The sequence below is a fragment of the Mustela nigripes genome, chromosome 5 (assembly GCF_022355385.1).
Source record: "Mustela nigripes isolate SB6536 chromosome 5, MUSNIG.SB6536, whole genome shotgun sequence".
NCBI lineage: Eukaryota > Metazoa > Chordata > Mammalia > Carnivora > Mustelidae > Mustela > Mustela nigripes.
The window spans coordinates 32,623,091-32,634,329 of record NC_081561.1 but is presented as its reverse complement, the minus strand read 5'-3'; the positions used below and the strand labels follow the sequence as shown (position 1 = coordinate 32,634,329).

At 55.5% G+C, this 11,239-nt stretch overlaps 1 protein-coding gene across 5 annotated transcripts in view; it reads right to left on the bottom strand.

Annotated features, from left to right (window-relative positions):
* Positions 1–718: 718 nt before the first annotated feature.
* Positions 719–11,239, bottom strand: part of ZNF76 (zinc finger protein 76) — a 33,160-nt gene continuing 22,639 nt past the window's right edge. For 2 of the 5 annotated variants that reach the window (XM_059400090.1, XM_059400091.1), the window contains 12 exons: positions 10,079–10,159; positions 9,890–9,967; positions 8,543–8,742; positions 6,023–6,139; positions 5,659–5,734; positions 4,993–5,118; positions 4,711–4,890; positions 3,738–3,971; positions 3,480–3,643; positions 2,613–2,777; positions 1,988–2,101; positions 719–1,576 (listed from right to left, as the gene is read on the bottom strand). In XM_059400090.1, coding sequence (XP_059256073.1) covers positions 1,472–1,576; positions 1,988–2,101; positions 2,613–2,777; positions 3,480–3,643; positions 3,738–3,971; positions 4,711–4,890; positions 4,993–5,118; positions 5,659–5,734; positions 6,023–6,139; positions 8,543–8,742; positions 9,890–9,967; positions 10,079–10,159 — 1,640 coding nt within the window. In that variant the 3' untranslated portion in view covers positions 719–1,471. Of the gene's footprint in view, positions 1,577–1,987; positions 2,102–2,599; positions 2,778–3,479; positions 3,644–3,737; positions 3,972–4,710; positions 4,891–4,992; positions 5,119–5,658; positions 5,735–6,022; positions 6,140–8,542; positions 8,743–9,889; positions 9,968–10,078; positions 10,160–11,239 lie in introns of those variants that run through there. The other 3 variants (XM_059400092.1, XM_059400093.1, XM_059400094.1) reach the window with 2 other exon arrangements.

The window sequence follows — 11,239 nt, the reverse complement described above, 5'->3', positions numbered from 1 at the left end:
GGGTAAACAGAAGACAGAGTACCTGGGCTAGGGGGAGGGTTCCATTCCCAGGTGACAGGAAGGGATTGGGCACATCCATCACCTTGGAGACAAGAAAAGAGGCCCCTCTAGTCCCTGCAATGCTCCCATGCCAGAGGAGGCAAACCCAAAGAGTTCTTCCCATCATGCCCTCCCCTTCCCACCAGGGCTGGTCAGCCCTCCCATACTTTTCACTAAGGTCCAGTGGTGGCTTTGGAATTCCACAGCATGGTCCCAGTGGGCATCCCCAGAGCTGGGACTTCAGCACCATAGCAGCACAGTCATCGGAGACCCTCGCTAACCTTGGCAAAGGCACCTCCTACCCTGACTCCACTCTGGGGCTTTGCCCACTTGGAGACACTGACTATGCGCAGAGTGGGAGCTGGGCACGGAAGGGCTCAATATCATACAAGGAAAGGTAGGAAAAAACACAGTTCCTCTGAGCCAACCATCCCGATGCCTGAGATCCAACCAGAGCCTGGAAACAGTGGTCACCCTGGGCCTATCTGCCACTCTGGAGCCCACCTCCTTGGGTATGGGCAGGAAGCCACCTTACAACCGTGCCCCTGGTAGGCCGGTCCCATCAGTCTGGCACTGAGGCCGGGTGGGGTTGGTCCGGGGATACAGGGCTAGGAGCCTAATTCAACCAGCCCTGGTATCAAGGCTCAAAGTCGAAAGGAGGGAGGCAGGGGCCCAGGTGGAAACTTGGAACTTTTATTAAATACTCATTCACCCATCTGCCACCACCAACCAGAGCAGGAAAAAAAATTATCAAAATGGAATTTAAAAAAACAAACCAAAACAAATTCAACCCAATCCCCAGTATGTACAAGGCCACTCCCTCCCTCTTTGCTGGAGAGGAGAGGGGTGGCTGGGGGATGGGTGGGGCTGGGCACCTTTCCAGCCACAGGCCCCTGAGCGGTTCTGCGGTGGTAGGAAACCCTGCTGCCAAGTGGCCAGGCACCTGGGCAGGCTTCCAGGGAGGTGGTTATTGCTGGGAGGAGCAGGGCTGGGCCTGGTCTGCTCCTGCTGGGCTGAGAGCTGGTAGCCCCTTCCCCTGGTGGGTGGTGACCAGTCAGAACAGAGGACCAATCCCCACAGCAGTCCCAGTAGCCATCTGAGAAGGGGAGTGGACTGAGAGGAAGGGTGTTCTCTGGAGGAAGGAGAGTGGGCACCCAGCTGATTCTGAGGAGGGGATGCCCCAGTGCAGCCTGGTGATTAGCTTGTCCTCTTTAGCTCCTGACACCCTCCTCTGATTCCGGCTGTGCAGCCCTCCCCTGGAGCAGGGCCCCCGGCATCCCCTTCATTTAAGCGGTTTTCCTGCCGCCATCTCTCCCCGGAGACCTCTGTGGCCACCTTCTAAGTGTCAGCCACAGCCCGGGCCCTTGGAGCAGGGATGCCTGTGCAGCATGGGGCCTCCTCCAACTCGCTGTGGAATCCAGCCCCCTGGGACTCAGCAGCCATTCTCTGACTCTGTGGCCTCCAGGGTCACGGCCCCTTGCTGCATGGCAGCAGTGGCCACGCTGATGGCCTCTTCTAAGGTCTGCTGCTCCTCTAGCTGTGGAGAAGGGGGAGAGAAGCAAGGAGAGAGTCAGCCACTCCCCACCAGACTCTAGTGCTAATGAGTATGTGGCCTGCTTTGCTGAATCCCCTCCATCCACCCAGTGCCACATACTGAACACTCAGTGGGGCCCCTGTGAATGGCAAGTTTGCTGATAGAGTCCCAATGGTCCCGGGTCAGGGAGAGGGGTCTGTTCACAGAAGGGGATCACTGGCCAGAGGGGACCTCAGTAATCATCTACTTGAGCCCACTTATTTTCCTGATGAAGAAACGGAGGCACAAAGAGACAAAGGGTTTAGACTACCTGGCATTCTTTTTCGGGCCGAATGCCCTTCTCTTCAAGATCTCTGTCTCTTTCCTTTCCCCTCCTTATTCCCTCCTTTCTTAGGCTCTGGGACCTCAACCCACCTGCACGGCAATGTGCGTTCCGTTGGCTGTGGCCAACAGTGCCACCTGTTGGTGATGGAGGGATCCTACACTTGAGTCGTCGGCCACCACAGCCCCAGAGGTAATGATTGTAACCTGAAATATAAAAGAATGAGATTTTTCCAAGCCACCTATGTTACTCTCCCTCCCCCCAAGCCAAATAAAAATCCTTTCAAGCAAGGTGGCGTGGAACAAGCCAGAAGGGGATGGATAAAACCATTACGGGTCAGATCAATTAGTACGGGGCTCGGAGCTGAGTGAGGTGGCATTTTTTTCTCTGACTGAATTTAGGGATTTGGATTCATAGAAGGTCAGAGCTGCAAAAGACCCCGTGGTAATTTAATCTCATTTGAAAATGGACTGAAGCCCGTGGAAAAATGACCTGCCTGTGGTGGCAAATTGAGTTAGAGGTAGATCAAGATTTAGACACTGTCTCTTGACCCCCCAGTGAAACGCTTTCCAGAGAACTGATGACGCAGAGGAGCCGTGGGGGGAAATCTTGGTCCCCGTAAGAAGGCTGGACAAGGCTGGCCAGCACGTTAATGCCCACCCCACAAAAAGGAAGGACAAGAGAACAAGAAACCCCAAGCAAACCGCCTGGTCATACGGGCTGCGTCTGCGTGCCATCAGCGCTGACCATGGTGACCGTATGTGTGCCAGCTGTGGCAAGGTCATCGTCCTCACTGGGTATGGTGAGGGTGGTGCTGCTGTGCTGGGTCACCATGCTGATAGCACTCCCCAGGGCCTGAAGGTCTTCCGGGGACAGGCTGACCTGGCGACAGGAAGGAAGATGAGCTGGGAGTGCAGTGGCGGGCTGTCTGAGAGCCCCTGGGGACGGGCACCTGTGCTCGCAGACAAGGTTAGCTTCTTGAGAAGCTGGAAGACTCATGTCACAGAGGGGGAGGGTCAGGGACAAGCAAGGAAAACGGGTCTTCATTTGCCAAAAGGAGATACTAGAAGAATTCTGTTGACCACTCCTATTTACCACCACTTTGCCTTGGGGCTCGTTTCTATTCAGTCTGGGGTCTCCACCCCAATTTCATCCTCATGTCAACTCCAAAAGACAGAAGTATGCTTGTCAGCAAGGGTGCTGACAAGGGTCTTATCATACCGCTGGCTAGAAACCTCCGGCCTCCAGACCCCACACCATGCTCTGGTCCCCACATCAACACGCCTCTCTTAAGAAATGTCTCAGTCAGATGATCAGGACCTGTCGGCCTCCACATAAACAGGGAAGCTACTATTTGCTCTCAAAGTTCTAGAGGCTGAGGTGGAAGCTCAAGGAGAAGGGGCTGGCTGACAAGACTTGGGCCCCTGGGCCTCAGCTCTCTGAGCTCCATGAGGCGAAAAAGAGAACCTGGGCAGGGGTGGGGCTGTCAGAACTTCAGGAGTCCCCGGAGTGAGAAAGGGGACCAGCCAGAGTGGCTCACCCTATCCCCTCCCCTCCCCGTCCCCCACTCCCGGGGGCCTGTACCTGCTGGGCGCCATCCTGAGTGATCAGAGCCACCTGGGGGGCTCCGTCCTCCTCAGTCACCATGGCCACCTGGGCTGGCAGGTCATCACCCTCTTCCTTCACCTCTGAGAGGTAGGCAACTCGGGAGCGTTTGGGTGGTGGACTCTCCTCGGCGGCGCAGGCGGCTGCGAGAGGAGAGCCCGAGCTGACACCTGCCACCAGCGGGCCCCGGGGAGGCCTGGCCCGTCCCCGCTCTCACCTCCTGCCCGGAGCCCTCACCGTCGAGCTGCTGCTGCTCGTACAGGGCCTGCTCACTCTCCTCTGTGGCCTCGAGCTCGCCGTGGGCGCTGCGCTTGTGCATGGCCAGTGTGGAGGTCTGCCGGTAGGTCTTGCCACAGGCGCTACATGTGTACGGCTTGCAGTGCGTGTGTACCACATGGTGCTTGTACAGGCTCGAGTACTCGGTGAAGCGCTTCCCGCAGCCTGGCACCGTGCACACGTATGGCTTCTCCCCTGGGGACACTGGGCTGTGAGGGGGCGGGAACTGGGGCTGGCAAGGGGAAAGCTAAGGGGCCAGGGTGGGGGCAGGCAGGGTAGGGGAGGAGAGGGATTGAGACCGGGGACTCTCAACAGACATGGCTGGGGGTGACGGCCAGCAGAATGGAGGGGACAGGAGTGTGGGCCCACTGAGTCCAGAGCAAAGGCTGGGGCTCATGAAGGGACTGGTGGGGGGATGAGGCGGGGCTCGTGAAGGTGGAGGTTGTGACTAGGAGAGGCAAGAGATAGAGAGGGAGGATTGACGTAGCAGGGGTGATGGGGGAGGGAGGGGACATGTATGCCAAGAGATGACACAGAAGGCTGGACGAGCAATGTGACATTGGGGAGGGCGGACATATGTAGGAGTCGTATGGACAGTGGAGGAGGGGAGGAGCTAAGGGTGACATTTCAGTTTACTTTTCCCCCATCACAGCTGACCCTGGCCTTTTTCTGGAAGCTCAGTCAGAAGGGGAGATCTCAGGGTGGGTGCAGGGAGGTGGCAGGGAGCTGGAGAGGGCCAGTGGGACCTGTTGGACGGGACCAGACTGGAAAGGGGGAACCCCACTGAGCCCCCTCTCCCTGCCCACAGGGCAGGCTGCAGGGGCCAGCAGGAGGGCTTGGGGCTCAGAGTCGAGAACACGTCTTAGGCCAAAAGCCCAGAGGCGAGAGGGCCAGGGCCTCAGAAGGGTCGCTTCTCGCATGCCGGCTGGCCCACCTGTATGGATGCGCACGTGGTTCTTGTAGTTGGTGGCGCTGGTGAAGCCGCGGCCACAGTGCGGCTCCGGGCAGGTGTAGGGCCGCTCGCCTGTGTGGGTGCGCACGTGTACTTTACGGATGTTCGATGTGGTGAAGGAGCGGCCGCAGCCCTCGAAGGGGCACCGGAATGGGCGTTCACCTGCGAACATGGGGTGCGTGGGGTGGGCTGGCTCAGGGAGAGGGATTGCGCCGGGGTCAGGAGCTCCAGGTCCCAGTGTGAACAGGGCAAGGCCCAGCCTACCGGTGTGGGTCCGGACGTGCTTCTGCAGGTCTCCTGAGGTCTTGAAGGCCTTGCTGCACAGCTCCTCTGGGCACTTATATGGCTTTTCACCAGTGTGGGTGCGCACATGGCTCTTCAGCCCATATCCTGTCCGTGGGTGGGAGGGAGGGATGAGAAGAACGCTCAGGGAGCCTCAGCCTCCATGGCCTCATTATCCTAACTCAGAGGCTCTCCATCTTCAGGTGGGCTCCGTGTCGCTCCACGGCTCCTCAAGCACAAGAAGCCTGTTTCGGCCTCTATCCCTACCCAACCCCGGGCAGATCAGAGGGGCTGGAAAAACCCATGCTGCTCTCCTCCCCTCTTCTGGGCAGCCGGTGCCATTCTGGAATGTGCATCTGAGAGCCACAGCGAGAGGTTTCCAAGGGGAAATGAAGTCCGGAGAGACGCATGGCCCAAATACTCCACAACCAATGGAGGAAGAGGGTCTCTCTATCAAGCCCCGCTAATCCCTTTGCTGGCCTGGATTATGTTGCCCCCAATAACAGGGTTTCTACCAGACGGGCCCTGCAAGTCAGAGCGCTTGGACAGCAGGTGCTCCAGGAAGGCAGGAAATTCCCAAAGTGAATCTAGAACTTTCCACCCTCAGGTGGAAGCAGTCCACCTTTAGTCTTCTTCCAGGTAGGTTACCTGTGGCAAAGGCCTTTCCACAGCTGGGGAAATCACACCTGTACGGACGGTCACCCGTATGAGCTCTTTCGTGCACCTGTGAGGATAAGCAACCACAGGATCAGGGGGACTGGGGTATGCAGGGGCTCTTCAGTTGTCTTTAGGGCTCAGAGTATCAATAATGGCCACCTCCTCCAGGGGGCCCTCCCCGATTCTCTTCCTTCCTGCACTCTTCATGCCTGTCACCGGCCCCTGGTTTGACATTTCAGTACACTCATCTCTTCCTTTCAATAGGGCAGGGACCGGTTCTAGTCAAAGCGGGAAGGTATAATTACAGCCTGGTGGGGAAATCAGTAAAGCTGAAACGTGTGTGTGACAGCCTTACCTTTAAGTGATGAGCAGTGGTGTAGAGACGCCCACAGCCTTTGTAGCCACAGCGGAATGCTCTGTCCCCGACCTGCTGTCCTTTGCCATTATGGGGAACCTGGCTGTCATGCAGGACCTGAGGAAAAAAAATCCTGAGGTTCCTATCTGTATCCTCCTCAATGATGAGAGAGAAGAGGTAAGATATAGGCCCTAGCTGGCAGCTTATGACCCAGCATGCGGGGCTAGGCCTGCCGGGGGAGAAGGGCAATGGGGGGAGACGGACCGAGACAGACAGGAAACAGGCACCGAAGCACGCTGCAGAGGAAACAGGGCTGACATGTGGAGTCTCCACCCACCTGTCAAGGACAGAGGGAGGACTCAATGTCACAGGGCCTGTGACAGCAATGGAAGACAGGCCACCTCCCAGACAGCTAGGTAAGGTGGCCATTCAGGCCACCCCCAAGCTAGGCTTTTACAAAAAATATTTTTAAAAATTTGTTTATTCATGAGGGGGGCAGAGCATGCAAGGAGCATGGCAGGGGAGGGGCAGAGGGAAAGAGAATCTCAAGCAGACTCCATGCTGAGCGTGGAGCCGGACACAGGGCTCAATCTCAGGACACAGAGATCATGACCTGAGCTGAAACCAGGAGCCAGGCACTCAACCAACTGTGCCACCCAGGTACTCCTTAAGATTTTTTTTTTTTTTAAAGATTTTAGTTATTTATTCATGAGAGACAGACAGAGAGAGAGGCAGAGGGCGAAGCAGGCTCCCCAAGAAGCACGGAGCCCAACGGGGGACTCAATCCCAGGACCCCGAAATCATGACCTGAGCCGAAGGTAGATGCTTAACCATTTGAGCCACCCAGGTGCCCCTTAAGATTTTATTTTTAAGTAATCTCTACACCCAGTATGGGACTTGAACCCACAACCCCGAGATCAGAAGTCCCACGCTCCACTGACTGAGCCAGCCAAGTGCCCCAGCAACCCCCACTCTTGACCACATGCACCTAGGAGGCTGCAGCTCCAGGCACCCTTATCCTCTGATGTGAGGAGACCCCTCCCTCCCTGTGGGAAGCCTGTGCTCAGCAGGGGCATCAACAAGGGGGCCTGCTTCAGGGATACGCTCACCTGGGTTCACCAGGGTGAGGTACAAGCAGCAAACCAGAAACACCTGGGACAGGGGCCTGCAGGTCCTCACCAGGAGTTTCAGCTCTAACCACAGCACCCAGCTGGCTGACTGGGAGCACCAAGTCCTCCCTTGTCATTTCTCTCGGGGACACTGCTGGAGCCACCCACTTCACACCTGCCCCGGGGCTTCAGGGAGCCTTTATTGCTCTTCCGCTTTCCTGAGCAGGGTCCTGCTGGGACTGTCCCTTAGTCTTCATTTCCAGGACACTTTGGTCTGCCCAGGAGCTCCTGAAATGGAACTCTGGAAGGGATGGGAAGTAGGGGATGAATTGATGAAGCCAAATTCATGGCAAGGTCTGTCAGCTCCAGAACAGGGGGTCAAGTAGCTGACAATATTTCACAGACACTTAAAACAGCTGGGGAATTGGAGGGGGACAGTGTCACAGGTGGCCAGGCCTGCTTGGCAGGCTAACCCACTCAGGTGTTCAGATTTCATTCCCATGCCTCACTGGTTCTCAGAGAATCAAGGAACTTCAGGGTTGGACGTGACCTCTGAGGTCATCTAGTCCTGTCTCATCATCTCAGAGGCGCAAGCTAAGGCCTGGGAGCAGAATGACTCACTCAAGGTCAGACTAGATAGTAGCAGCTCTCAGGGGTTTTGATTCAAAGTCCAGTTGTCTTTCTAAAAGCAGCAAGTCTCAAAGAGCCCAAAGCAGTCTTCTGTCGAGTTTTGTGCTTCATGTTGGAAAGACACGAGAGTTTCCTCCTCTCCTCTGATACTGTAGCATAGTCTTATTATAAAAACAACTGCCCCCCCCCAATCTTCGGGTAACATTTGTGGTCCAGGGAGCCCTGCCATTTTCACCCCAGGGAGGGTGCCCCCCGGTCTGGCATGCTCACAGATCTCATTGCCCCCATCCTCCGTGGGCGGGACCACCACTCTGCCAGAGACAGTGCTGATTGACCCTGGGAGAGCCCAGCTCTTCCTCCTTCGAAGCTGAGCTACAGTACAGGCCCTGTGGCCCAAGAATCCCAACTACTCTGCCACATCTGCCCCCGTCACTGCCTACTGAGGTTACGTCCCCAAATGACTACATGAGTTGCCGAGAACAAATAAATCCGAGACCAGCCCAACTCGGTGGCCCAGAAATCTAATAAAAGTCGCTGGCTCTAAGTCGCCACTGGTCCCTTGCAGCCACCTTCCCTCGGCAGAGTTGGCATACATTAGAGGGAGCATCAACAGCAGTCGGTGGCCCCAGTCATGCTGTCATGTGCTCTCTGGACGGTGATATCAAGGGAGCCAGTGTGAAGGGGCAAGAAGGGGAGTCATAGAAGAGCTCTTGTCCCCTACAGTGGTGGTGGTCAGGTGGCCAAGGGAGTGGATGGGCCACGTCAGGCTTGGCGAGCTCACCTTGCTGGCATACTGCTCCAGGGCCACCACCGTGTCTGCAGTGAAGCCCTCATCATCCTCCGTGGCCAGGTCCTCCAAGCCCACCTCCGTCTGCACGGCCAGGATGGCGCTGTCTGCTGGCACAGCCACGGGGTGGTGAATGTAGGCAGTGGAGCCGTCTTCCAGTTGGACGGCTTCCAGGGCGCTGGGGTCATAGCCCTCTGCAGGGAACATGCGGTTAGTCCTGAGGCCGCACAAGGGCAAGACATATGGCGGGCACCCTAGCGTTAAGGTAACAAAAGGCACATATGCCAAGGAAGCTTTCAGCATCTCCTGGTCACCCCCTTGGTGAGTCACTCTGGCTAACCCTTCTTCGGGGGCTGACTCTCCCAAGAAAAAGGTCTCCTTTGAAACTCTGGGAACTCACAAGGTCCCTGAGGACCCAAGGGGACCATCATCATCATCACCTTCACGACCACAAGAACCTCCTAACTGGTGGCCCTCCAATTATCTCCAGGCCACACACCATCCAGAGAAATCTTTGCAGGACACAGAGGAGATCATGTTACCCGATGGTTCTACTACTGCCCACCAGTCTCAGGATAAAGACCAACAACCAAACCCTTATCTTGACATCCTGGGCCCTGCCTTTCTCGTCTTACCTCCCTCATTCCCCCTGCCGCCCTGGCTCCTAGCATGGAATGAAGCATGCCTTTCTTCCTCCTCCCATCTCTGAGCCTCACATGCTGTTCCTTCTGTTCCCTGCCATCCCTCTTCCTCCAGCTAAGTCTACACTTCAGCTCTCAGCCTGAGTGTCACGTTCGCAGAGAAGCCTGAGCATCACGTTCGCATAGAAGCCCTCCCTGCGCTGATCTCTGCTTATGATGATCAGTTCTTCGGTGACCGTTCGTCTCACTTCTGTCTCCCCTGCTAGCCTCTAGGAGAGCAGGCCCACCTTTGTCCTTACTTGTACACACCACACCTAAAGCAAGGTCTGGCATGCAGTGGTTGCTCAAGAAACTACTGGTAGAAGGAATAAATCATTATTCCTCAGTACTTAGAGACTTCAGTCTTAAATGTTACTAAATCTTTACTGCTGGCCTTGGATGACATCCTTGGGTCCTGTTTAAAGCCCCAAGACTTTGCAGCTGTGTTAGAGACAAAGCCACCACTGAGGCCCATGCTAGTGAGCCCAGGGGCTCAGTTTCCCGGAGGCAGAAATTGCCACTCCAAGGGTGGGCACCAGGGAAGGTAGGTGAGCCTGCTAATCCCGTCGAGCTTGGGAACTGCAGCTCCCAAGGCCATGCCCCAACTTCAGCCAATTCTGCCTCCCTTCCGCCCCACCAGTCGTGATGACTGTGACCCCACCTTTGGGTGTGCGGTGTATGTAGGCCATGCTGCCATCTTCCAGCTGTACAGGCTGTCCATCCTCGAAGGAGAGAGCTTCTGTAAGGAGAGCAATCCTTGCCTTTCTCTGGAGCTCGATGCCATCCCAGCCCTCCCTCGGTGGGTGCTGCCTGGCCTCCAGGAGGCTGGGGTGTCTTGGGGTGCCCTCACCTTTCTGCACCGTCACTTGGTGAATGTATGCGGTGGTCCCGTCCTCGAGCTGGATCACTTGCCCTTCCAGCAGCTTCTCTCCTGTGAAGGTGGAAATGTAGAGAAGCAGTTCAGGCCCTGAAGAGGGTCAAGGGACACCTGCCTGCTTCTCGAAGAGGTCTGTTTGAGGCATAGTTTGCATGTCTAAGCATGGGTGACATGCCCTACGTCCCCTGCTCTTTGATTCCTTAGGCCTGGGCCTCAGATGTACCAGGGGTGAAGACATCCCACCATGAGGAACCCTAGAGCCCCCAACAGATTCCCTTCCATTATTCAAGGAGGAGCACCTTCATTTATTATTCCATCCATGCTCTGTGAAGGGGGGACTTCCAGCCTAACGGTGAGCTGCCAAGAATGATCTAAATAGAGAACAAAAAAGGCCCTGAAACCTGGAAAGACCTCAGTAGGTCAAAATTCAGCACTCTAACTGAACTAACAAAATGAAATACATTCCTTGTCTCCCACTGTGCAGTATGCTCGGAACTAGACTGTCTAATAAGGCAGTACAGCTTGTGGTTAAAAGCAAGTGGTTCTGGAACTGTCCAGGGGTCCTGGGTTTGAGTTTTAGCTCTACCTCTGACTAGCTGTGTGTTCTACGACAGTTTATGTAACTTTTCTGTGCCTCAGTTTCCCCCCTTTTGAAAAGAGGATTAAAAACTGTGTTTCTGTCACTGGGTTGCTGTGAGGGTTAAATGGATTAAGGAATGTAAAACAATGCCAGGAACGTGGGTGGTCAGCCCTCAGTAAGCCTTTTTTTTTTTTTTTTAAAGAATTATTTATTTGATAGAGGGCGAGTGGCAGGGGAGGGGCAGAAAGAGAGAGAGAACTTTAGCAGACTTCCATGCTGAGCGTGGACCTATCGTGGGGCTTGATCCTGTGAGCCTGAGATCACGTCCTGAGTGGAAACCAAAATTCAGATGCCCAACCGACTGTGCCCCCCAAGAGCCCCAAGCCTTAGCTTTTATCATCAGAAACCTGATCTCCCATTTTAGAAGAAACAGAAAATAAAGCAATGGGGAGCTAATGTGGACACCAACAGCCGTGCTATGGCTTATTCTCTAGGCCTGTTCCACTGCCACTGTGGGGAACATCTCCTTCACTCATCTCTGATGTTTTCATTTC